The sequence below is a fragment of the Leptopilina heterotoma genome, unplaced genomic scaffold, assembly GCF_015476425.1.
Source record: "Leptopilina heterotoma isolate Lh14 unplaced genomic scaffold, ASM1547642v1 Lhet_31, whole genome shotgun sequence".
NCBI classification, from domain to species: domain Eukaryota; kingdom Metazoa; phylum Arthropoda; class Insecta; order Hymenoptera; family Figitidae; genus Leptopilina; species Leptopilina heterotoma.
This window is the reverse complement of record NW_025111011.1, coordinates 308,086-333,243: the sequence shown is the minus strand read 5'-3', so window position 1 is coordinate 333,243 and position 25,158 is coordinate 308,086. Positions and strand designations below refer to the sequence as shown.

At 21.9% G+C, this 25,158-nt stretch overlaps 2 protein-coding genes across 7 annotated transcripts; both read left to right on the top strand.

The window, feature by feature from the left end:
* The first annotated feature begins 179 nt into the window (after positions 1 to 179).
* On the top strand, positions 180 to 7,087 carry LOC122504642 (putative glycerol kinase 5). Its single transcript, XM_043615832.1, has 12 exons — positions 180 to 787; positions 2,034 to 2,127; positions 2,332 to 2,431; positions 2,726 to 2,885; positions 3,397 to 3,511; positions 3,627 to 3,820; positions 5,120 to 5,246; positions 5,319 to 5,423; positions 5,755 to 5,849; positions 5,919 to 6,082; positions 6,407 to 6,540; positions 6,812 to 7,087. Exons 1-12 carry the CDS (start codon positions 692 to 694, stop codon positions 6,949 to 6,951), a joined length of 1,524 nt encoding a protein of 507 aa, XP_043471767.1. The 5' UTR covers positions 180 to 691; the 3' UTR covers positions 6,952 to 7,087.
* A 394-nt stretch (positions 7,088 to 7,481) lies between these two features.
* On the top strand, positions 7,482 to 24,194 carry LOC122504639 (aldehyde dehydrogenase, dimeric NADP-preferring). 6 transcript variants are annotated; one of them, XM_043615825.1, is made up of 13 exons: positions 7,482 to 8,006; positions 9,730 to 9,859; positions 16,147 to 16,187; positions 16,312 to 16,455; positions 18,781 to 18,876; positions 18,985 to 19,206; positions 19,875 to 20,038; positions 20,127 to 20,357; positions 20,477 to 20,674; positions 21,501 to 21,616; positions 22,907 to 23,042; positions 23,120 to 23,273; positions 24,147 to 24,194. In XM_043615825.1, the coding sequence occupies exons 1-13, from the start codon at positions 8,004 to 8,006 to the stop codon at positions 24,174 to 24,176; spliced, it is 1,665 nt and encodes a 554-aa protein (XP_043471760.1). In that variant the 5' UTR covers positions 7,482 to 8,003; the 3' UTR covers positions 24,177 to 24,194. The 6 variants fall into 6 exon arrangements, with proteins under 6 accessions (XP_043471760.1, XP_043471761.1, XP_043471762.1 ...); XM_043615826.1 differs by lacking the exon at positions 21,501 to 21,616 and adding an exon at positions 21,960 to 22,075 and having other exon boundaries at positions 7,486 to 8,006; XM_043615827.1 differs by lacking the exons at positions 7,482 to 8,006; positions 21,501 to 21,616 and adding exons at positions 8,994 to 9,028; positions 21,960 to 22,075.
* The last annotated feature ends 964 nt before the right edge of the window (positions 24,195 to 25,158 follow it).

The window sequence follows — 25,158 nt, the reverse complement described above, 5'->3', positions numbered from 1 at the left end:
TATTTAAAGCTAAATTTATTTATAGCCAAACTTATTTATAGCTGAATTCATTAATAGTTTCGTTTACGTATAACCACATTTATTTATAGCAAAATTTTTCCTATTTAAAAAAACAAATTTTTTAGTATTTTGTTTCTTTTCCCATAATTTCAAAAATTATTTTCCCTCTAACAAAAAGTTTTTTGCAAATAGATTTAAATAGACAAAAGTTTCGTATTAATAATAAATCATAAAGTGTTTCAGGAAGGTCAGCTGAAGATAGAAAAGAAATAGTCATTGAATTATAAAGTCCCTATAAAAACGTATTATTGTCATTTTTTTCTTCTATTGTTTAAAACGCGCATGTGCAACGTTCGTGACACTATATTCTACATTCGCTTTGATCACTGATTCAGATAAGTTAAGTGGAATATAGAATGAGTAGCTTGGATATCATTCTAAAGCAATGGTCAAATTATTCTAATAAACAATTTTTTCTTTTTAAAATTGAAAGGAAATTTTCATATTTCTTACAAATTTGATTACAGTATTAAAAAAAACCCCGTTTCTTTTAGTTTATGTTTTAATAGAATATTTAATGCGCACCATTTTTGCAATTATCAGTGGCGGGAAAACGGAGTTGTACTTGAACTTGAATTTTCAACTGTAAACTCTAAAGGAAGTGTATTTGTTTATTATTCTTTTCGATAGAATGAAATATATTGCGGCTCTTGACGTTGGCACGACTACTGTGCGTTTTCATCTTTTGAATGAAAATGCTCTTACCATTGCTTCTTATTCTAAAAAGGTAATAAACAGATTTTTTTTAATCATTATTTTCTTGAATTTTTTCCTCTAGTAATTTGTTCTCTAGTTTATTTATTTTCCTGTTATTTTTTCAATCAATTTTTCATTCAATATTAATAAATATCAATAAATATTAATAAATTAATATTTTTTACTAAAATTAAAAACAGTTTAAAAAGTATTTTTATATTTTACTTTTTTAAATAATTATCGTATTTTTATTTTTTTTTAAAATAGTAAAATGTAATTTATTCTAAATGTGAATATTTTCAAGTTTGGCTTCATTTACTTTGAAATTATTTTATCATTGATTATAATTTACTCCAGTAATTTTTTTTTGTACTTTTTTATTATTTTTTATAAAACAATATAAATAAAACGAAAACATTCTAAAAATGACAATATTATTATTTTTTATTATTACTATTATTATTTATTATTATCATTTATTATTACTAATATTATTTTTATTATTTGTAGCCTTTTTATTACTATTACTATTTTATATTATTTTTTTCTTTGTACTTTTTTTAATTAAATTTTTTAAATTAATATATTTTTTGCTTTTTAATTTCCAGTATATTTTGGCCAATTTATTTTATCGATGAGACCTTGATATTTGCATTTTGAACTGAATTTTATGGGAATTTGCTTAAATGACCTCGGAATTTTTATGACGAAATTAAAATCAAGAAAAGACCTTTGCACCCTAAAACATGAGCAAAAAAAATGAAAATTATGATAGAATGTCAGATAATTTCTTATTATAACAGTACATAAAATTAATCATTTCTATTTGTTTTATCTACATTAAACTCAATCAAGAAGTAAACATTTATCGTAAATTTTTATGCAATAAAAGGATAAGCTTCTTTTCTCCAATCTATATATAATGCAAAATTATTTTTTCGCAAGTGGAAAAAAGTCCAATTAACGCATTAAATAATTATTATTAACAATATTAAAAATTCGTAATAACTAATAATTAATTGTAACTAATAATAAATATTACCTACTATTAATATAATTACAATAAATATTATCAATAAATAATAATAATAAACTTTTTATTTCGAACAGAAAAAAATTATTTCTATTCATAAGAATAAGAAAAGAAATTATATAATTTATAACTAGTCAAGAATATTTTTTATATTAAAATACCAAAGTAAAATTAATGAAAATAATATTAATACACAAAATGTAATTTTTTATATATGAAAATGATTAATGATAAATAATTGCAGGTAGAACTTCTGTATCCGAAGCCTGGATATGTCGAAATTGATCCCGATGACCTATGGAACATTATATGTGAAGTAATTAAAAACACAATACGAGGTAAATTCTTAAGGAATTTTTATAGACTGTTTCAATTAATGAACTCCAGTCATTATGTGCATTGATAAAAAAGTATTTATAGTCTCTAGTCACTTGAAATTATACAATATTAATAATGAATTTTAAATTACAATTTTTTTTCTATAATTTTATAATTGACGACTATCTTAGAAGTTTTATTTTCTTTTTTACTCTTCATTGCAGAGAGTGGAATTGATGCAAAATCTATCGCTTGCATGGGAATATCAAGTCAGCGTAGTACGTTCGTCACTTGGAATCTAGAAACTGGAAATCACTATCACAAGTATGAATAATAATTAATATTATAAATTATATTTGATTTTTTTGTATGCCAATTTTTTATTTGAATTTAATAAATTATTAATTAGTTAATTAGTGTGCTTCAAATATGTATAATTTAAATTGTGGATTTTTTATTATTTTTACAGATCGATTGTATAAAACAGTTTTTTTGTAATTTTTTACTATATTCATTTTATACTTTGTTTAGATATTCTTTACTTTATTCATTTTATATTTTGTTTATTTTTTACTTTATTCATTTTATACTTTGTTAATTTTTTGCTTTATATTTTAGTTTTATAACATGGAAAGATTTGAGAGCAGATTCAATGGTGAAGGAATGGAACTCGTCTCTAACATTAAAGGCTTTACGAACAGGAGCAAATATTCTTTATACTTTTTCCAGAAGCAAAAGATTCTTAGCTGGAAGTGTTTTGAAGCTAATGAATACTCAGGTTTTATATTATCACTTTTTTTACTTCTCATTCTCGTTTTCCTTTTAAATTTTATCGTGAAGAGATAAAATTAAATTACTTCTGAGTGGTAATACTGCGGCTCCTCTTTTTATTGATAAATTATTTCAATTTTTTTCATTCTTAAATGAAAATTCTTTACTAACTTCAATTCTAATTATTTGCTAATTTCAATTTTGATATTAGTCATTTATTTAATAATTAGTACTTTTTATATTATGATTTATTTTTTACTACTGTTTATTACTATTTTTTATTAATTTAATTTAATTTATTATTTATTTTTTATTATTTACTATTAAAATTAGTAAATAATTAATCGATTAATTACTAATTTTTCTATTTTTATTCTACAATTTTAATTTTAGTAATTTTTTAAAAGACCAAAGACCACAAATCATTCTCAATTTTATATTATTTAAAAGTTAAGGTCCTAAAAAACAAAAATTTCTAAATTTTTAATTTGAAGTATTTACTAATTTTTATTTTTTAGACAACTTTGAGATTACTATGGGCCCTTCAAAATATACCAGGACTTCATGAAGCTGCCGGAAAAGGGACCGCAGTCTATGGAGGAGTTGATAGTTGGCTTTTGTACAAATTCACCGGTAATTTAACATTTTCTCCAGTAATGTTTACAATTTTCAATTATAAATTCTTTTTACTTTAGACAATACTCGAATAATTATTGATTATTTTAATTTGACAAATACTAAATTTTAGGAGCGCACGTGACTGATGTTTCGAGTGCTTCAGCTACTGGCCTATTTGATCCTTTTACGATGACTTGGGCCGATTGGGGTTTAAATATTTTTAAATTACCTCGAACACTATTTCCAAAAGTATTGGACTCAGCGGGGAATTTTGGCCACATATCCGAAGAATTATTTGGATCTAAAATTCCCATTTTTTGCTCAGTCAGTAAAAATTATTTTATAATTTCAATATTTTATTTTATTTATTCCATTTATTCTATATTATATATTTATCTTATTTATTTTATTTACTAAGAAATGTTACACGCGCCAGACCGCGAATCACAGTATTTATTTTATTATTATTATGTATATTACAAACATTTTTATTTTCTGGTGTGAATTTCAATTTTTGAATAATTTTAGATTCGAAAGTAAAAAATTCATTTATTAAGTAATTGACTAATTAATTATTATTATATTTTATTTTCAAAAACTGTAATCAGCTTCCTCAAAACAATACAATGATTTTCAAAGAATTTTATAAAATTCTTTGCAGAAATTTAATTATTTTTTAATACGATTTTCATAAGATTTCCCGAAAGGAAAACAAATTGAAAATTGAAAAATTGCAATTATTTTTAATAAAATTCTATATAAGAATTGAATTATTTTCAATACAATTTCAATTAAATTCGCCGAAAAAATTTTGCAAGAATTCAATTATTTTTTTAAATTTTAATAAAATTCTTCGCAGAAATTCTATTATTTTCATAAATAAAATACAATTCTTCAGATGAATTCAATTATTCTGAATACAATTTTAATAAAACTCTTTATAAGAATTCAGTTATTTTCAATACAATTTTATTTGAATTTCTCGATAGAAACTTTCAAAATATTCAATACAATTTTAATTGAAATCCTCGAAAAAATTTAATTATTTTCAAACATTTCCATAAAATTATTCAAAGCAATTAAATGTTATGTTTTAAAATAGAAAAATATCACACATTAACGAAAAATTATGCAAAATAAAGTAATTTCTAAATTTTTTTTACGATAATATTATCACAAAACTTATTCAGTAAATTTGAATTAATTAGAACAAAATTCGTAAGAATTTTTTAAAAATTAAATTTTTAATTCTTCATAAAACAAGACTTTAAAATAAATAAAATTCAGTTTTTCTTAGAAAATAAATTTTAAAAAACCGTATTTTGCAATTCGTTTTCCTACAGTAATTTATAAGTAACTTTTTTCATATTTTCGAATGTTATAATTAATTTTACAAAATTAAATTACGTTTTTTTATTCAAAACAATTTTGTGTAATTAATTTTTTATTTATCAATTTTTGAAATTATATTAAATTAGATTTTTATTAATTTAAATATTCAAAGCATTTGAAAAGAGAAATTATCAGAAAAATTATAGAAAACAAAAAATTTGAATACAACGCATATAGATTTTATTTATTTTATTTTGAATGAACAATTTTTGAGTTTCGGTATTTTTACAGATGGCTGATCAAGCTGCCTCTTTGTTTGGATCAGGATGTTTTAAACCCGGTGATTTAAAAGTCACAATGGGAACGGGTTCTTTTATGAATGTTAATACTGGCAAAGAACCTCATGCATCAATAACTGGTAATTAAAATTCTTCAAAATGAAAAATTTCTTTTTAATTTCTTAAAAAAAATAAAAAATTTATTTTTGAAGGCCTGTACCCGTTAGTTGGCTGGCGAATTGGTTCTGAACTAGTTTATGTTGCCGAGGGAGCTGCTAATGATACTGGATCAATAATCGAATGGGCAAAATTTTTAGGTATTTAATTATCATCATTTAATTAATCGACTCGGACTATAATATTTTTTTATATAACAATTTTTTTCATAATAGAAATTTTTTATACTAAAACTTTTTTATAGTTAAAATTTTTTATTGTAAAACTTTTATGTAATAAAAACATTTTGTAATGAAAATTTGTTATTATAAAAATAAATAAATATATTAATTTTTATTATTTCAAACAGTTCTGTAATAAAACTTTTTTACAACAAAACTTTTTTAAAATAAAATTTTTTTATAATGAAAATTTGCTGTAATAAATATTTTGTATACTAAAAATAATATTTCGCTTTTATTTTTACTTCAGATATTATCAATGAACCTTCGGAAACGTCGGATTTAGCGAATTCAGTTGACGATTCGGATGGTGTTTATTTTATTCCTGCTTTCAGTGGTTTACAGGTCATTCAACTTTCAATACAATAAAAAAATTTTCTTTTCAAATATTAAATTAATATTATTTTCTACAAGGCACCAATCAACGATCAGTCAGCAGCAACAGGATTTTTAGGACTGAAACCAACGTCCGGAAAATCGCATCTTATTCGCTCTTTACTCGAAAGTATTGTTTTTAGAATAGTCATTTTGTACCAGACAATGGTTTCTGAGACGCAATTTTCTTACCAAAGAATAAGGTAATTATTTTCAATTTTCATATTTTTAAAAATGTTTTCAAGTACTTTAATGTTTTTGAAAGTATTTCCAAATATTTTGATAATTTTGATATTTTTGAAAATATTTATAAATATTTTGATAATTTTTGATATTTTTGAAAATATTTCCAAATATTTTGATAATTTTTTATAGTTTTGGAAATATTTTCAAATATTTTGATATTTTTGGAAATAATTTAATATCTTTGGAAATATTTACGAATATTTTGATAATTTTTGCTATTTCTGAAGATATTTTCAAATAGTTTCACAGAATTTGAAAGTCACATTTGTATTTAATTTAAGGATCGATGGAGGTGTATCGCAAAACGATTTTGTAATGCAACTTCTGGCGGATTTGACAGGCTTAGAAGTGGAAAGATCCAGAGACACTGAAATGTCAATTTTTGGAGTTGCTCTCGTGGCAGGACTGCAAGCCGGTAAAAATATGTTTTAAATAATAATTATTTATTTTTCCTTTTTCAAAAAACTAGTTTATTTTTTCAAAATTTTCTCATATTCCTGTCTTTTCAAAATAATTATTTCATTGAAGAATTTTAGTTAAATATAATTAAATTTGTCGCCTTTGATAGTTTTATAAAAAAAATAGTTTAGAAAAACAAAGAGTAACAATATCTTATACTAAAAGTTAATAATAGAAATTACTAATCCAAAAATCAATTTCATACAACAAAAATACTAATTTTTCAGGAATCTGGAAAACGAAAGAGGATTTATTGCATTTACGAAAAGTCGATATTTTTAAACCAAATAATGAAAGACATTTAGAATACGAAACCATTTTTAAAAAATGGAAAAAGGCTGTCGATAGATTTAGAAATTGGTATTAAAAACTGTGAAAGCTACAAAATATTTTATACATAATTTTGATACAAAAAAGGACATTTATTTTTGTATGTGTGTAAATTCAAAAAATTATAATTATAAAATATTAAACTTATTGAAATAAAATATATTTCAAATGCCAGAAATTTATAGAGAAAAATAGCTAAATATTTAATTTATAAATTTAGTTTCCTCAATGTTAAAATAATTAAGTTAAGATAATTTAGTTTCCTCAATAATAAGATTTTCTTATTAAAATAATAATTTAACTCTTTTAGTAATTGAATTTTTTGTTCTTCGATTCTTTTTCTGCAACTTTATAGCTATAAAAAATTTTATAGCTAAAAAAATATTACAAAAAATCTCAATATGTAAAAATTTCCTTCGTATCGAAAACATTTTAGCATTTTAATGTTTATTCATTAATAATTCAGGAACTCGGGTCACAAGTCAACGACTCAAATAGCTTCACTGAAGAGACATCTTTGTTAAAGAAACTATAATACAGTTCAGATAAAGTTAACAGTAAGAAATCGAGAGTTCCCATTAATACATTTCGAAAAAATTCACTTTTAATTTTCAAAAGAATATTTCAAGAAAGAAATACGATTACAATTTTTCTACTTTTGTAAAGTGTGAACTTTTTTAAACACAAATTTCAACTCAACAATAAAGTTTGATCGCAACGGAAAACGGAAATTCAAATTTGAAAAAATTTACTGAACCATTGATAATTTTAGACAATAATGCTTTGATTGATGAATGGAAATCAATGTGTGTATTTTTTTTTTATTTTCCCTCCGAGGAAATGTGGAGCGGAAGTGGCTGTTGTTACGTAAAATGCTTTTACAAACGATGAACTTGCCATTTTAATCCAGAAAAAGCAAAGCAACAGTTCGATGATCGATGATCTTGGCAAGCTTCAAGTTCCGGTAAAAATCGGAATATTCTCTTGGATATTTTGCTGAATCTTCAAAATCTAGATTAACGGAAATTATCAGTTGTGACGTTTGAAAAACTCAATAACCGGTCTGAATAAGACAGCTAGTCTAAAAACATGGTGAGTGTGGTTTATTTTGTTATCCATGAATAAAACTGGTTTTCATCAAGACTTTGTTAGAATCCGCAGATTCTTTTCGAGATTGAAATACAGTTTCTATTTCCCCGACTTCAAATCAATACGTTCTGTCGTTAATGATCATTCGATTCTTTCTTTTGAAAAAATACTTTACAATACTACAAAGACTTTTGGTTAAAAGAAACTAATTTGTTTTGTTTAATTTTATTTGTTTTCAATTTAAGAAAATAAATTTTTTTCGTTAATTTTTATTATAAGCAAAAATCATTTTTCATTACTATCAATTTATAATCTCAAATGTCTTTTTCAACGTAAGCATTTTAATTCACTTCTTTTTGCTTCTGCCTACAAAAAACTTTTTAATTTAAATGAAATAATTTTTATTTTAAAACTGAAAAAAATTAGAAGCTAAAAAATAAAAATTTTATATTTTTATTTTAAAATTTTTTATTTTTATTACTAAAAAATAAGAATACAATTTTTACTCTTTAGTTTTAATTTCCTTTTAGTATTTTATTTTTTCTTTTAAGTTTTTTTAGTTCTTTAATTCTTTTTCAATTGAAAAAAATTTTTTTTTAGTTTTTTAAAGTTTTGTTTCAATTTATTCAAAATAATAATTTTCTTAACAAGTTTTAAATAAAACAATTAAAAGTTAAAGAAAAAAGGTAATGTTTGAAATGTTTATTAATAACTTTCAATTTAGAAACGTGTGAAGTTATTTCGTTTCTAATTAACAAGTCAAATGAATGGATTTTTGAATAATTATTACATAACTGCTACTTGATCAGTTCTAAAAATCAAAATAGGTGCACAATATTTTTTTTATTATTATAAATAAATAATTATTTGTAATTTTCAACCCCTTATATAATTCATGGTAATTTACTTTCTTTGACAATTTCACCTTTATCAAAGGCTGGTTGAATAAAAATTTCACATAAATTTACGCTCAGTCTTTAACTAGATTCGCAAGTGCTCTTATTCATTTTAAATCTAAAAATAAAGTTTGTACATTTTTCTACTTAATATTTTCTTGCAGTTGAGATTTCATTAATTATTTTCATCTTTTTTTCATTTTTTATTTATTTATTTCATTGATTCAATTTTATTTTTTTATTTCAATTTAAATGGACAGACAAAAAATTACGAAACAAATAAATATGAATTATTATTTTGTTTTAATTTTTTTAATTTTATTTTTATTTGTATTGATTCATTTTTTTAATTCTCTTCTTTATTGACTTAATGATTTTTAATAATTACATTTTTATTGACTTAATTTTGGTTGAATTAATAATATTTTTATTTTTATTGATTTAATTATTTTAAAAATTTTATTTTGACGAAAATTTTTATTATTTTGTTTTATTTTTATTATCTTAATTATAATCTCATTGAATGTTTATTTATCTCTTTTTCTTCTATTGTCAGATTATGACAATTATATATTCATAACAGAAAATTGATTCACCTTGTTGATAATGAATGTATTCTGCTATTTTTTTTTACACAATTTATGCAAATTGAAAATTTATTCTACATTTTTTTTCTTTTTGTATTTCATTCTCAAGGAGAATTATAAGTAAATTACTGTGTTGTTTGTGATAGAAAAATAATGGGAGAATTGACGACATTTGCTCTCTGGAAGTAAATGATAGGTGATTTAGAAAAATAATATTGGCTCAAATGATAAATCATTTTTCAGGCGGAAGAAATTGTGCTGAATATTGTGGAAATGGATTCCAAGGATGATAACGATGGACCTCAGGAGGCTGCGGAGTCGGAAATTTGTAGGATTGAAATTCCGCCGCCAATTCTGCCAGTTTCGAATCCGAGTAAGTTTTTTATTATTTCGTAGATTTCTTTTACTCTTTAAAAAATTAATAACAATTTAATCATAATTTATTATTTTAAAAGAATTATTTTAATTATATAATTAAATTTTTAAATTATTTATTTATTGTTTATTTATTGTTATTTTACTATTTCTTTTGATTTGAATTTTTTAAAAATAAATTTTTATCTTTCAATTATTTTTTTATTAATATTTATTATTCCCATTTCATTTGATTCAAATTTTTTAGAACTAAATTTTAATCTCTCAACTAGCAACAAATCGCGCGGCTAACTTCTTACTACCTTTTTTAAATAAAATTAGCAATTTTAGAAATAATAAAATTTTAAAATTTTCTAATTTAAATTTTTGTTGAAAATACTAAAAAAATTCAATTTTGTAGAATTTAAAAATAATTGCAAAAATTCTTTAAAAAAAGATAAAATTCTTATTAAATTCAACTATGTTTAAATCTTGAAAAAAATTCTCGTAAAAATCCCAATTATCTTTATAAATAACAAAATTCTTCTCCAAAGTTCAATTATTTTCAGAAATTTTTCTAATTTTAATGATTTTCAATATCTACGATTTTAATAAAATATTTCCCAAAACGAATTCAATTATTTAAAAAAAAATTTAATTTGAAATTTTAGAAAATGACAATTTTGAATGAATGAATTAAATAATAAAAATTTCAGAGGAATTCTATTATTTACAAATTTTTTATAAATTTCTTCGCAATAAATTCTATTATTTTCATGAAGAATAACATTTTTTTAACCAGAAATTCAATTATTTTCATAAATAATAAAATTCTATAGGTATGTAGGTTTTCAATTATTTTCATAAATAATAAAAATCATCGCAGAATTTCAATTACTTTTGGTACAATGTTAATGGAATTTCTCGAAAAATGTAATTATTCTTAAAATTTTTATTAAAATTAATTTTCAAAGATTTTAATGAAATAATTTTTAACAATTCGATTTTTTTTCAAAATAATTTGAATTATATTCTTTGTTGAATTAGATTAATTTCAATAATATCAAAATTCAATTATTTTTAATATCTACTATTTCAATAAAAATTCACAAAAGAATTCAATTATTTAAAAAGAAATATATTATTAAAATTCATCGCAAAAATTAAAGTATTTTTCATAAATAATAAAATTCTTCTCAGGCATTCAATTATTTTCAATACAATTATTAAAAAATTCGATTGCATTCAATAAATTAAAAAAATTTTCCAAAAAAAATTCAACTATTTTCCAAAATTTTTTAATAAAATTCAAGAATTAAATGCTTAATTTCAATTATTAAGAAAGAGGATTATTATAAAAACTTGAAAGAAATTATTCATATAGAATTCAATTACTTTGAAAACTTGTAATTAAAACGATTAAAGAAAGTCCATTATTTTAAAAAAACTTAAAGAAATTCTTCATAAGAATTTAATTAAGATTATGTAAAATTTTAATAAAATTCTTCCTAAATTCAATTATTTTCATAAACAATAAAATTCTTCGAAGAAATTCAATTATTATCAAATTTTTTTTATAAAATTAATAACATAAGAATTAAATTATTTTTGAAAATTTTAATAAAATTTGTTGCAAAAATTCAATTATTTTAAAAAAGTTTGATAAAATTCTTCGAATTAATTCAATTATTTAAAAAAATTTTGAAAAAATTCTCGGCAAAAATTTCAATTATTTTCAAAAATTTTCCTCAATTCAATGATTTTTATAATATCTACTAAAATTTTTCAAAAGAATTCATTTATAAAAAAATTTATTGAAATTTAGCGCAAACATTTAATTATATTCATAAAATAATTAAAATTTCTATTTCTTAATCACAGTTGTTTAATAATTTTCTAACTTTTTTTAGAAGTAAAGAACAAAAATAATTTCAATTTGACAAAACATAATATTTAACAAAATTTTAGTCTTTTAATGAAAAGAAGTAAAAAAAATTCTGATGATTTCTATTTTCTATCTAAAGTTAACAAAAAACAAAAGTATAAACAAAAGACAACTTCAGAGTGTGAGGGATAGAAAAAGTGAATGAAAGAATGAAAGAACATTTAAATTAATATAGTTAATTATTTATTTATTATTATTATTATTATTTCTTTGAATTCGAATTATATTAACTATTTTCGAGAAAAAATTATAAATTCATTTTTTGTTTCGTAATTTGTTAATTTTAGGGGAAAAAATTTATTCACATATTAAAATCTCAAATTCTAAGAAAAATATTTTTCTGTCATTTTTTTATTCTTTTTTTTGTATATTTTTATTATACATATATACAATTTTTTTTTCTCTGTGTAAATTTATCAATGTTATCGCCTCAAGATTCTCCTGAGTTCAGAACAAGTTGAACTCTCTGAGAAGAAGGTATGAATTCACTCGTATCACTCATTTCCTTGAAGATTATACAACAGAGTGCAAGTGATTATTAAGAAAGAACTGTGCTCAACATTCTGTGACATAATATTATATGGTGACTTTTTACCGTATTCAGTGATTCGCATCAAAAAATTCACTCGTCGCTTTTCAATTTTTATGAAGGTAGAGAAAAAAAAATAATGTAATAATAATAATTTTTTCACTGGGCTAAATTAATTATTTAAATAGAAATTGTTTCGTAAATTGTTACTATTAACACTATTTATCACTATTTAGATAATTTATTTACTACTGTCGCTTTGAAAATTTGTCAGAAAACGAATTAATTAAATTAATGATTAGTCGTGAATAACAGATAAAATTCAATTTCAATTTATTATTTAATGGAGTAAAAATTAATTATCGCAATGTAATGGAGATTAGAATGTAACAAAAATTAAATATTGCTATTTTAGTGATACTAATTATTATAAATAATATCACTGTATTTTTTCTATAAATTTTAAACCCAAAAAATTTTTAAGTGTGAATTTAAACCCAACTAAAAAATTTAATTTTGAATTTAAACCCAGTTAAAAAATTTAAAGTGTAAATTTAAAGCCAATTAAAAAATTTAAAGAAAACATGAAACATTTTCTCTAAAAAAAAAAAAAAAATTATGCTCAGTAAGGAAATAATCTTTCTAGAGAAATATTGATCAAAATGACACATTTTTTTGCTCATGAACAACTTTGAAAATTATTTTCATACTTGATCACCTTCATCGATACCTTCAAGATGGAATTTAGACTGCATTTCGATTGACTATGTATACATTTTTAGAAAAAATTTTATTACTCAAAAAGTAGTTGCAAAAATTTTCGTCTTTCGAATTCAAAAAAAGGATTTCTCTATAATTAGAATGAATAAATAAAAATTATATTTTTTCTACAAGTTTTTTTTGTCTATTTTAAATTAGTTTACTAGAAAAATAATTTACGTTCAAGATGTCTGTTTTTTTTAATTAATTCATAAATTATAATTCATCTTAAACTCGTTAATTATTACTATTACTTGAAATTTAAGTAGCGTGAACTAAATAATTAAATAGTTAATTATTCTTTGCCTTTAATGTAAACTAAATAAGTAAATAATTATTATTTTTTACCTCTGGTGTAACCTTAATTAAAATTATTTGAAACTAGAAAAAGTGAAATTTTCATTACCATTGTTTCTTTAAAAAATTTGCTTTTTGAAATTTAATAAAAATTCTTCATTTTTTTTTAAAAAAAAGGTATAATTTTTCTAACAGTTTTTTTTAAATTTAATTATTGAAGATATTTCTAACAGCAACTTGAATATTTTTCATTAAATAATTGAACTTTCCAGTGGTGCTCGAGTACCACTGGAACTATGGTAATAAGTTTATTCTAAAGTTTTTTTAAGCTCAATTATTTTCAAAATTTTCAATTAGAATTCTTCAAAAATACGATTATATTTCAAAGTAATTTTTAAAAGTAAACAAATAAAATTCTTTAAAATATTAAATTTTTTTCAATGTAATTTGAAAAAATTTTCAATTGTTTCAATTTTTTAAAATTATTTTCGAAAATACAATTATTTAAAAAAAATTTTAATTACATTTTTTCAAGAAACAATTTTTTCGAAATTTCTGAATTAAATTATTCAAAACTTCAATATTTTTTGTTAAACAAAAATTTAAAAATTTAAAAACTTATTCTTATTTATTTTTCCAAAAAATTAAAATTTCATATAATTTCAATGAAAAACCTTTTGAAATTTAATTATTTTAAAAAATTCCAATTGTAATTCTTCCAGAATTCAATTATTTTTTTAGAATTTTTGAATTAAATTATTCAAAACTTTAAGAATTATTCTTAAAGAAAAATAATGTAATTAATAATTTTTTTAAATAAAAATTTTAATATTTTTATACTTTTGGCTTCCCTTACATTTTTAAGGAATTTAATTTAAAAAACTTTTAAAATTTAATTAATTCTAATTCCTAAAATTCCTGTTATAACGCTTTAAATATTTAAATATTTTCTAAAATTTTAACTGAAATTTTTTTTTAAAATCAATTCCTATCAGAATTCAACGACGAGAATTAAATTATTTAAATAGAATAATTTTTAAAGATGTAAAAACAAAATTCTTTAAAATATAAAATTTTACAAAATTTCCAATTGTTTTAATTTTTAAAAATTATTTTCAGGAATTCAAGTATATCTTCAAAAAATTTTAATTACTATTTTTGAAAAACCTAATTTTTTCAAAATTTCCAAATTAAATCTTTCAAATTTCAATTTTTTTGTAAAATAAATATTTAAATACTTTTTGTTCTTTATTTGCTTAAAATTTCATAATACTTTCAATGTAAAACCATTGGAAAAATTTTTTATGAAAATTTAAACTGCAAGTCTTCCAAAATTCAATTATTTTTTTAGAATTTTTGAATAATATTATTCAAAACTTTTAATTTTTAAGGAAGCTAAGAAATTAAGAATTTGATACTTTTACAGCAATTAGAATTCCAAAGATTTAAATTTAAAAACATTTTGTAATTTAATTATCTCTCAAGAATCCTACTTTAATACTTTTAATTATTTTCTAAAGTTTTAACTAAAATTCTTTTTTAAATCAATTCTTATCAGAATACAATTATTTAAATACAAAAATAAATAATTCATAGGTAGAATAATTAATTATTTTAAAAAAATTGCAACTGTACATCTTTATTGATTTTTTGAAATTGGGGTTAAATTTTCTTTCTCTACTTATTTTATTATTTACAAATTAACTGTCAAACTTTTGACAACAATTCGAACTATAAAACAAAAAACTGGAATAAAACAATACTAACTTGAGGTCAGGATAGATTATGTCAATTATTATAATTGTAATTATTGCCAGTTATTGCAATTGGGAAAATATCGAAAAACTAAAAAAAATTGTCAAGGGACAGAAAGAGAGTGAAAGGAAAGTGAAAACAATGTTTTCGAATCTCGAATGTAAACAAATCCCTTTAAATTTGACAACTGAATTCAGTGCCTCCTGGTGACAGAATTGAAAATTAATAAATTGACGCGGCGGCACGAAGCGCGGCGGCATAAGGCGAGATGAGATTTTAACAACAAAGATAAAAAAACAAATAAAGATTGTATAATTCTTTCACCCAAGTAGCACAAGTGGTACAACAATATTGTTTCTGTAAAAAATCTAACAAAGAGAAATTTACTTCAGGTAATTGATATTTTTCACAATTTATATTTATGACAATGTGGTATATTCTTTTTCGTCGCAAAAGAGGTTAGATTTCATCTGTCAAATTTGGTACATGGGTCAAAGATCACTTTTCTATATTTATCCTCTCGATCAAAGTATCATTTTTTCCATTTTATAATATTAATTCGATTATTTTGCATTATTCGAAAAGAATATTTTTCTACTACATCGTAATTCTAAACTAATTACTGCATTTAATAGTTACGTCACGTAGTTTATTTACTTGTGTAAGTAATATGACTATACTGTACTATTTTATTAATTATTACTAACTTAGTGTACTACTTTTGTTATTACTTTAATTAAAATTCTCATTCAATTACTTCATTATTTCGAATGAATTTTTGTTTTTCCTAATATATAATATACGAAGTGAGTAAGTGAAGTTTAATCTGAAGTTGATAAAAATTGTAAGAAACAATTACTTCAGTTTTTGTTCATTACAAAGTAGATAAGATAAAAGAAAATTGATCTTTTGAAACAAAAAAGAAAAAAATTTCCATTATTGAATAATATCTCGCGTGTGACATTCTTTAAAAAGACAAATTCCTTTTTTTCTTTAAATTAATTTTGTGATTTCATTTCAGCTGAAATGAACGGAAAAATGGAAACGGCAAACTACGCAGATGTAAGTAATTAATTCTTAAACAATTTTTTCTCGAATGCAAAAAGAGAAAAAAAAATTTTGCCAGTCATTATTAATTTACTTTCTGATTGGAAAATTGTCTAAATGAATTTATTTCTCTTGTCAGCTCGTTCAAAAAACAAGAGACGCATTTTACAGTGGAAAAACAAGACCTTTAGAATGGAGGATCAAACAATTGAAACAAATTTTGAGAATGCTGGAGGAAAACTCGCCTAAAATTCAAGCAGCGCTTGCCACTGATTTACGAAAAGTTAGTTTTTGAAAAACTTTTTTTTTATTTTAAATTTTATTTTAAATTCCTTTTTTAATTCCTACAGGCTTCACAGTCTGTCCCCTATTTCCCTAAAGGTCCCCTTTTTTTAATTTTGGCCCCTAAACGTACCCTATTTTGAAAATTTCCCCTATTTTTTTCGTCACAGGAAATCAATTATTTTCAATAATTTTTAAGTAATTCTGCAAAAGAATCCAATTAGCTTGATAAACAACAAAATTCTCCCCATAAAATCAATTATTTTAAGGATTTTTAATAAAATTCTTTTCCAAAATTCAATTATTTTGATAAATATCAAAATTCTTATCAAGAATTCAATTATTGTCAAAAATGTTAATTAAATTCTTGGCAAACTTTCAATTATATAAACAAAATTTAATATTATACTTTGCAGGAATTCAATTATTTTTATAAATTTTAATGAATTCAATTATTTTTATAAATTACAAAATTTTTCGACAAAAATTCAATTATTTTCAAAAATTTAAATAAAATTCTTTACAACATTTCAATTATTTTTAAAAGTTTTTCGCAATTCAATGTTTTTAAATATTTACTATTTTCATAAAATTTATCAACAGAAAAAACTTGTTGATACAAATTTTACGAAAAGATTCAATTATTTTCATAAATAATAAAATTTCATTTACGAATTCAATTATTTTCATCGCAGAATTTCAAAATTTTTAATACAATTTTAAATAAATTCCTTGAAAAATGGAATTATTATTAAAAATTTTATTAAAACCTGAGTAAAGAATTCAATTTTAAGAAACATTCAATTATTCAATAAAATTATAAATTTCGTTGCAATAATTCAAATATTTTCATAAATAACATTTAATTCGTCGCAGAAAATCAATTATTTCCAAAAATTTTTAAGTAATTTTGCAAAAGAATTCAATTAGCTTGATAAACAACAAAATCGCATAAATTCTTTCCATAAAATCAATTATTCCAAGGAATTAAAAAAAAATTCTTTTTCAAAATTCAATTATTTTGATAAATATCAATATTCAACACAAGAATTCAATTCTTTTGAAAAGTAATTAAATACTTTGCAGAAATTAAATTATTTTCAAATTTTTTTAACAATTCTCGTTAAGAATTAAATTATCTTTATAAATAGATAGGGAAATTCATCTCAAGAATTAAATTATTGTCAAAATTTTTTTGAAAATTCTTCTCAAGAAGTCAATTATGACCCAAGGCCACAATATAAACAATTTTATTTGACAAAAATTAAGGTCCTGAAAACACTCTACGTTTCAAAAATTTTAATAAAATTCTTCTCACGAATTCAATTGTTTTCAAAAATTATTATTTAAATTCTTCTCAGGAATTCAATTATTTTTAAAAAATTTAATAAAATTCTTCAAAAAGTTTTCAATTATTTTCAAAAATTATTATAAAATTCTTTAATATAATAAATTTCATTAAAATTTTAATTAAATTCCTTAAAAAGAAATTAAATATTTTCAGAAGTTGTTAATACAATTCTTCGTAAAAATTAAATTTTAAGAAACATTCAATATTATTTATTTTTGTATTTAAATAATTGATTTCTCGTAGAATTAAATTATTATTTTTCGTACTTTTAACTAACAATTCTGTAGAATTAATTTTTTTGAAAAAGTTTAATTGAATAATAATTGATGTTATTGATTTAAAGTAGAATTTTAGTTAAAAATTCTAGAAAATGTTAATTGAATTAAAATGATACAATGATACAAACAATTTTGAAGAAATTACAGTAACAATATTCTTATAATAATAAAATAATGATTTTGTCAGCCAGTCATCTTTATGTTTTATAATAATATTCTTATGAGTTGTTCAATTTTAAATTTTTGAACATCTTAATTCCAATGAAAAAAAAATGATTAAATATTTATTTTAAATAAAACTATTGATGTTTTCGAATAGTTTTACTTTTGAAGAAATTTGTAGAACATTTTTTTGAGTATCTAATAATTTTTAGAGTGAATCAGAATATTCTTTAGGGTCAGGAAAAAAGTCAAAGTTGTGTTTGGAAATCAGGGAAAAGTCAGGGAAAAATAAAGTAAAATTTTTGTGTCAACCCTGCAGAAATAAATTATATTTTTATCTTTATTTAACCAATTTTTATGGTCCCCTAAAAGTCCCCTATTTTTTAATTTTTAATCCCCTATTTCCCCTAAAATTCTTTTTAGGGGCACTGTGAAGCCTGATTAAATTTTAAATTAAATTATACTTTTGGATAAGTAAATAAATAATAAATGATGATTGAATTTAATTGATGTGATTAATCATTTTTTTTTGCAGAGTAAATTTGAAAGCTACGCACTAGAGATAGATTTCACAATTAATGAAGTAAAGTCTATGTTAATGAATATCAAAGAATGGGCAGCAGTCGAGAAGGTATAATTTTTTACACTCTCATAAAAAAAATGAGAAGGTTCCTTTTTAATTGAAATTGAAATTAAAACTAAAAAAATAGATTAAAATACAAAATTAATATTTTTTTAGCCTCCGAAGCCGTTGGTCAATATGTTGGATGACATTGAAATTTACAAGGATCCTTATGGCGTTGTTCTCGTAATTGGAGCCTGGAATTATCCACTACAATTGGCTCTTTTGCCAATGATGGGAGCACTCGCAGCTGGAAATTGTGTTATTCTCAAACCTTCAGAAGTATCTCAAGCGACTTCCAAAGTTGTCGCCGAAATGATTCCGAAATATTTAGATAACGTGAGTTATTTTATTTTTTTTTTTTTTGTTATCGTATATTTGCAATTTTATTTCGAATCTGTAATCTTGATATTTTATTTTATTTTCCAATTTCCAAAGTTATTTTTTGTATATAAATTTTTTCTTAAAATTTTGAACGTTTAAATGTTTAAAGTAAACGGAGAACTTTTTAATTCGTTCAATTTGAACTTTGCTTCAAAATTTTGCTATATTGAAAAAATTAATCAAACATTCAAAAGTTTATTTTCTATTTTTTTTTTTCTTTTATTATTCTTCATTTCCGAAGAGTAATTTTTGGAAATATTTAAATAGAAAAAAATTCGTTCAGTTCAACGTTTAAAACTTTAGGAAAATTGATAAATAATATTAATATAAATAGAAAAAAGAAATTGGTTCACTAAGCGTTTAAAACTTCAGGGGAATTGATAAATAATATAAATAGAAAAAAGAAATTCGTTCGATGAACGTTTAAAACTTTAGGGAAATTGATAAATAATATTAATATAAATATAAAAAAGAAATTCGTTCACTAAACATTCAAAACTTCAGAGTAATTCTTAAATAATAATTATTTATGATAATAAAATTTTTGAATGTCTAAATATTAATTTTTAATTTATATTTTAATTTACAATGTTTGTAAAGAGTAAAATTCAATTTTTTCGCAGGAATGCTTTCACGTTGTATATGGAGGTGTCCCGGAAACGACAGAACTTTTGAAACAGAGGTTCGACTATATTTTCTACACAGGTTCGACGACTGTTGGAAAAATTGTTCGCGATGCCGCGAATAAATTTTTAACACCAGTAACATTGGAACTTGGTGGCAAAAGGTTTTTTGCTTTTAAACAAAATAATTTTAGAAAACTTGTAATTTTTCGAAATGGGAAAAATTTAACTGTACTTTAATTTCTTTTTCAGTCCTGTTTATGTTGACAATACAGCTGACATGAATATCACTGCCAAACGTGTGCTATGGGGTAAATTTATAAATAGCGGACAAACTTGCATTGCACCAGATTACATATTATGCACACTCGAAGTACAAAATCGACTAATTAAGGAAATGAAGGAAGTTTTAAAGGAATGGTACACTGAAAATATGCAAAACAGTCCCGATTTATGTCGTATTATCAGCGATAATCACTTTCAGTGAGTTAGAAAATATTTCTGTATTTTTGTCCATTATTTTTATTTACCTCTGTTTTTATTTCTTTTCTTACTTTTTATTTATTTTAATTTTTTTTTTAAATCTATTTATTTTTAACCAGCCGATTATCAAAATTCCTGACGAACGGAACAGTTGCAATTGGAGGGAAGACGGATCCTTCGGAAAAATTTATCGAACCTACAATTCTCATTGACATTAAACCAACGGATCCAGTGATGCTGGAGGAAATTTTCGGTCCAATTTTGCCAATTGTAAATATCAACAATGCCTATGAGGCAATTAAATTCATAAATGCTCGGTAAGTTTAAATGTTTCGTCACTAAAATTAAATTTATCTTCAATTTTTTCTAGGTATACATTTTAATTGACATTCAAAAAAAAAAAAAAAAAAAATTAAAATCATTTTTATCGCTTTTTAAATATTGTTCTAAACAAAAAAGAAACAATAGTTATACATTTTTCATATTTACAGTGACACTGTTAGTTATCTCATTCACCTACTTTACATATCAATGCTTTCTACTTGTCATTAGTACGCAAATGAATTCTTTCAATTATCATTTTCTTCAAATGAGTCGTGTGAATGTTCTTGGAGTTTTTCTTTAAATAGAAAATAAAAATAACTAATGGGACACTTCAGAAATTATTTTTCAATTGTTGCAAAATTCTTTTGTTATTTTTACTATTATTACTGTTCACTGTTATTATTTTTAAAGATTATTACTTATTTATTTACAAATATAAAAGGGACATTTAGTTTTAGTTCTTTATTATTATTTATAATAATAATAATTTTATTTTTATCTACTGTTTAATTATTTTTATTTACTTATTTTCTATTTATTTTTTGTTTATTTATATTATTAAATTCACTTATTTATTTCAACATACAATATAGGGGCTTACAAAGAAAATTTATTTTATTTTCAACTTTATTAAAATTCTATTTAAAAAATAGTAACGAAAACTATTAGAATATTTTTAATTTGTTGCGAGTAGAAGAATTTCTAGAGAATTTCTAATATTGAACTGAGCGAAGATTATAGTAGAAAAAAATGTCTAAAGTCAATTAATTATTTACTGAAAATCTTGAATTTTGTTATCTTTTTGTTATCCGTACCTAGAGATACTCCCCTTACAATGTATATATTTACAAAGGATAAAGGAGTAGGAGAATTGATAATAAATCAAACGAGAAGCGGTGCAGTTTGCGTCAACGACACTATGATGCAATACGCTGGTGAGTTAGGTTTAAAGAACGGTGAAGGTTTCTAATGAATCTTGTCTAAAAAAAGTGTCTAAAAAAAATTGTAAATATTATTATAGGTGTACTAAACCGTATATTATATATAATTTAGGTGGTATGCTTGAAAAATTGATGTTTGGATTCTATGTACATATTTTTCGCTCCCTTTTCTTCTCTTTTCCTAATATTTAAGTCTACTGAATTCTCTATTCGTCCAAATTTTTAATTTTAAAAAATTAATGCTCTTTTTCTTCTAATCATCAAAAAAAAAAAAAAAAAAAAAATGAAAAAGAATACAAAATTAATGCATGACTTTTGATTTATTTCAATGGTGCAGGGAGAAGCCTTTAGTACTCTATATATTTAGCAAAAATATGGACGATGTTAAATTATTTGCTCAAAATACCTCATCTGGAAATTTATGTGTTAACGAAACTATTCTACACCTCGCAGGTATTTTTATGTTGACTACAACTTTTTTATATTTACTACTTTATATATTTATATTTATTTACCTTTATTTATATTTATATTTTTATACTTGTATTTATATTTATATTTATTTATAGTTTTGTAATTTTTAATATATAAATATTTATATTTATTATATAAATTTATATTTCATACTTATATTTATTTACAGTTTTATAATTTATTTATTTTATTTCATTTTTTTGCTTATATTTTGATCAATTTTGATTTTCTTTTTCCCTCTGTAATTTTCAAATGCAAAGGCGAATTTTAATTTTGAGTGAATTTCAACTGAATTGTAAATATTTTACACTCACTATTAAAAGAATAATTTTGTAATATTGATAAATTAAGAACTGCTTTCTTATTGTTCTTTTCTCAATTTTGCCTGTAAATATCGCTTTTTTAATTAAATTGCTGTACATACCTATTTGCTTTCTGATTTAAATAAATTAAGTACGATTTAGAATATGCGAATATAATTTAAAAATTGAATTCTATTGAGAGAAATAAAATAGGTAAACACCGTCGATTGAATAAAATTTCGAATTAGATTTTAACCCAAGAGAAATATTATTATGTATTATAAATTTATAATTAATTAATTTTAATTGTTAATTATAATTAATTAATTAATTTTAACTGTTAATTATAATTAAATTTTATTAATCCTAGTTGTAGTTTATAATTAATTTCTATTAATATGATCCACAAGTTCTGAACGTTTAAATGAACGAAATATGTATATATTTTTAATATTTTCAAAAATTACTATTTACATTTAAAATTAAAAAATTAAAAAATTCCCTGCAGTTGAAACCATTCCATTCGGTGGCGTTGGAAATTCAGGAATGGGAGCGTATCATGGACAATTGACATTCGATACTTTTGTTCACAAAAAGGGATGTCTCGTTAAAACTTTCAATAAACTTGGAGAATCTCTAGGATCGTAAGGAAAAAAATAAATTCACCTTATTCTCAACTTTTGTGTAACAAAACTAATTTTTCTTTTAAATTTCTTTTTAGAATGCGATATCCACCGTACACGGACAAGAAATTATCTGCTCTGCGTGTTTTAATGGGAAAGAGGCCAGATATTCCTGGAATCAAATATTTGCCACATCTTGTCATGTTTGGTCTCGGCGTCGCTGTCACATTCGCTGTCAAAGCTATCGTCAAGGTACAAAAGGCATCACACGCGTAACAAAATCACATCGCCGTGTACTTTTGAGTTTTCTCTTTTTTTCACGTCTCACAATGAAACGCACAATTGCCTTTCACTTAATTTTTCAATTTCATTCTGTTTCTCGATTTTCTAAGAATCATTTTGTATAAAAATAATTTAGTAATTCGGTGTAGAAAAATTATTTGTTTGCAATTAGAATCAAAATTGCCAAAAGTGGAAGAATTTGTTTATAACAAATTTTTTCATTCGAAATATACGAAAGTGATTTAAATTTAAAGAATTACATATAATAAATTATGTATATTAAAATTAACATTAATTTTCTTGAAATTAATTATATTGAATTAATTTTATTAAAATTAATTATATTGAAATTAATATTGAAATCAAATATGTTAAAATTAATCATATTGAAATTAAATACAGTATAATTAATTATATCACAGAATATAATAGAGAAAATAATTTCACAAATTTTCTCAAGAATATAATTAAAGCACAAAAAAATAGTTTATAACTTTTTTTTAAAGTTTGTACAATCTTTTTTTTGCTACGCGACTAATTCACGCACAATTAAGTTCTCTTTACTGTAAAATTTAGATCAATAAAGTTTATTTCATTGCACACACTTTCACTTGAAATTCCCTTCACTATTCAACTTTTTAAATTAAAAATTTTTGAAATTTTGAAATTTATTTTTTTCTTAAATTGCAAATATTTTTTAGAGTGAAATACAAAGTGCATGGAATAATAAAGTAAAAATATAAGAATCTTTTAAATCTGACAATTTTTTAAAAATGATTTAATGAAAAAAATTTAATTCTTTTAATATTAATTAAATTTCTTTTTAATTGTAAATTTTTACAGGAATATGGCCAAGCGGTTGAGAATCAATAGAAGAAGAGAAGGAGAAAAAGAGCCTTTTTATTTAATTTTAATGTTGGGAACATTTTTTGTATAGAAAAAATATAAAAATTACATTTTTTCCCTGAAAGAAGGAATTTTTTGGGAAATAAAATACTTCCTTGAAATTATTTGCTACAAAATCAAGGACTTTGTAATTATATTGAATTGATTCAAATTTTTTAGGTATTAAAATACTTCCTTGAAATTATTTGCTACAAAATCAAGGACTTTGTAATTGTATCGAATTAATTCAGTAACGAATATATTTTTGTAATGTTTCAATGACGAGGAATAATTTTTTTTTTGTCAAAAATATTGCCAAATATTTGGTAAAATATAAAAAATATTTTGCCAAATATTACAAAATACTGTAAGTGCCTTTATAATTTAAAGTATTTTTTTTACTGAAGTAATATTTACTTCGTTGGGTGCAATTTAAAAAAAATTTAGAAAAAGAAAGAGTAGAAATTTTGTACACATTTTCAGCATTACTATTTTGTGTAATGTGTTGCACTTGCTACAAATATCTCTACCAGAGAGAAAAGCTTTTTCTATAAAATAAATATATTTTTTCTTTTGTAAATTTTGTACTTCTGTGATTAATATAAATAATATTATTTTCGTGTTCAATAATAATTAATAAGTGATTGAAAATTGTAATTTTACGTAATTTTACAAATTAGTGGCACAGAATATTATATATATTTAATTATTTACACTATATACAAACACATGTATATATATATAAATATTAATGAACAGAAAATATATAAAAGTGGGTTATATTTTTCTGTAAAAAAAAGTCTTGTACTCAAGTTATTTTTAAACACCTCTGCCTTTAATAGCAAATCTTCGCTTAGCCTTCATTTGCAGGGTCATAATATGAAAAAGAAAATCAGGTCAATAAATGTATACATTTGACGGAATTTTTTAATTCCCATAATTATACAATGATGAATAAACTTCAAACACT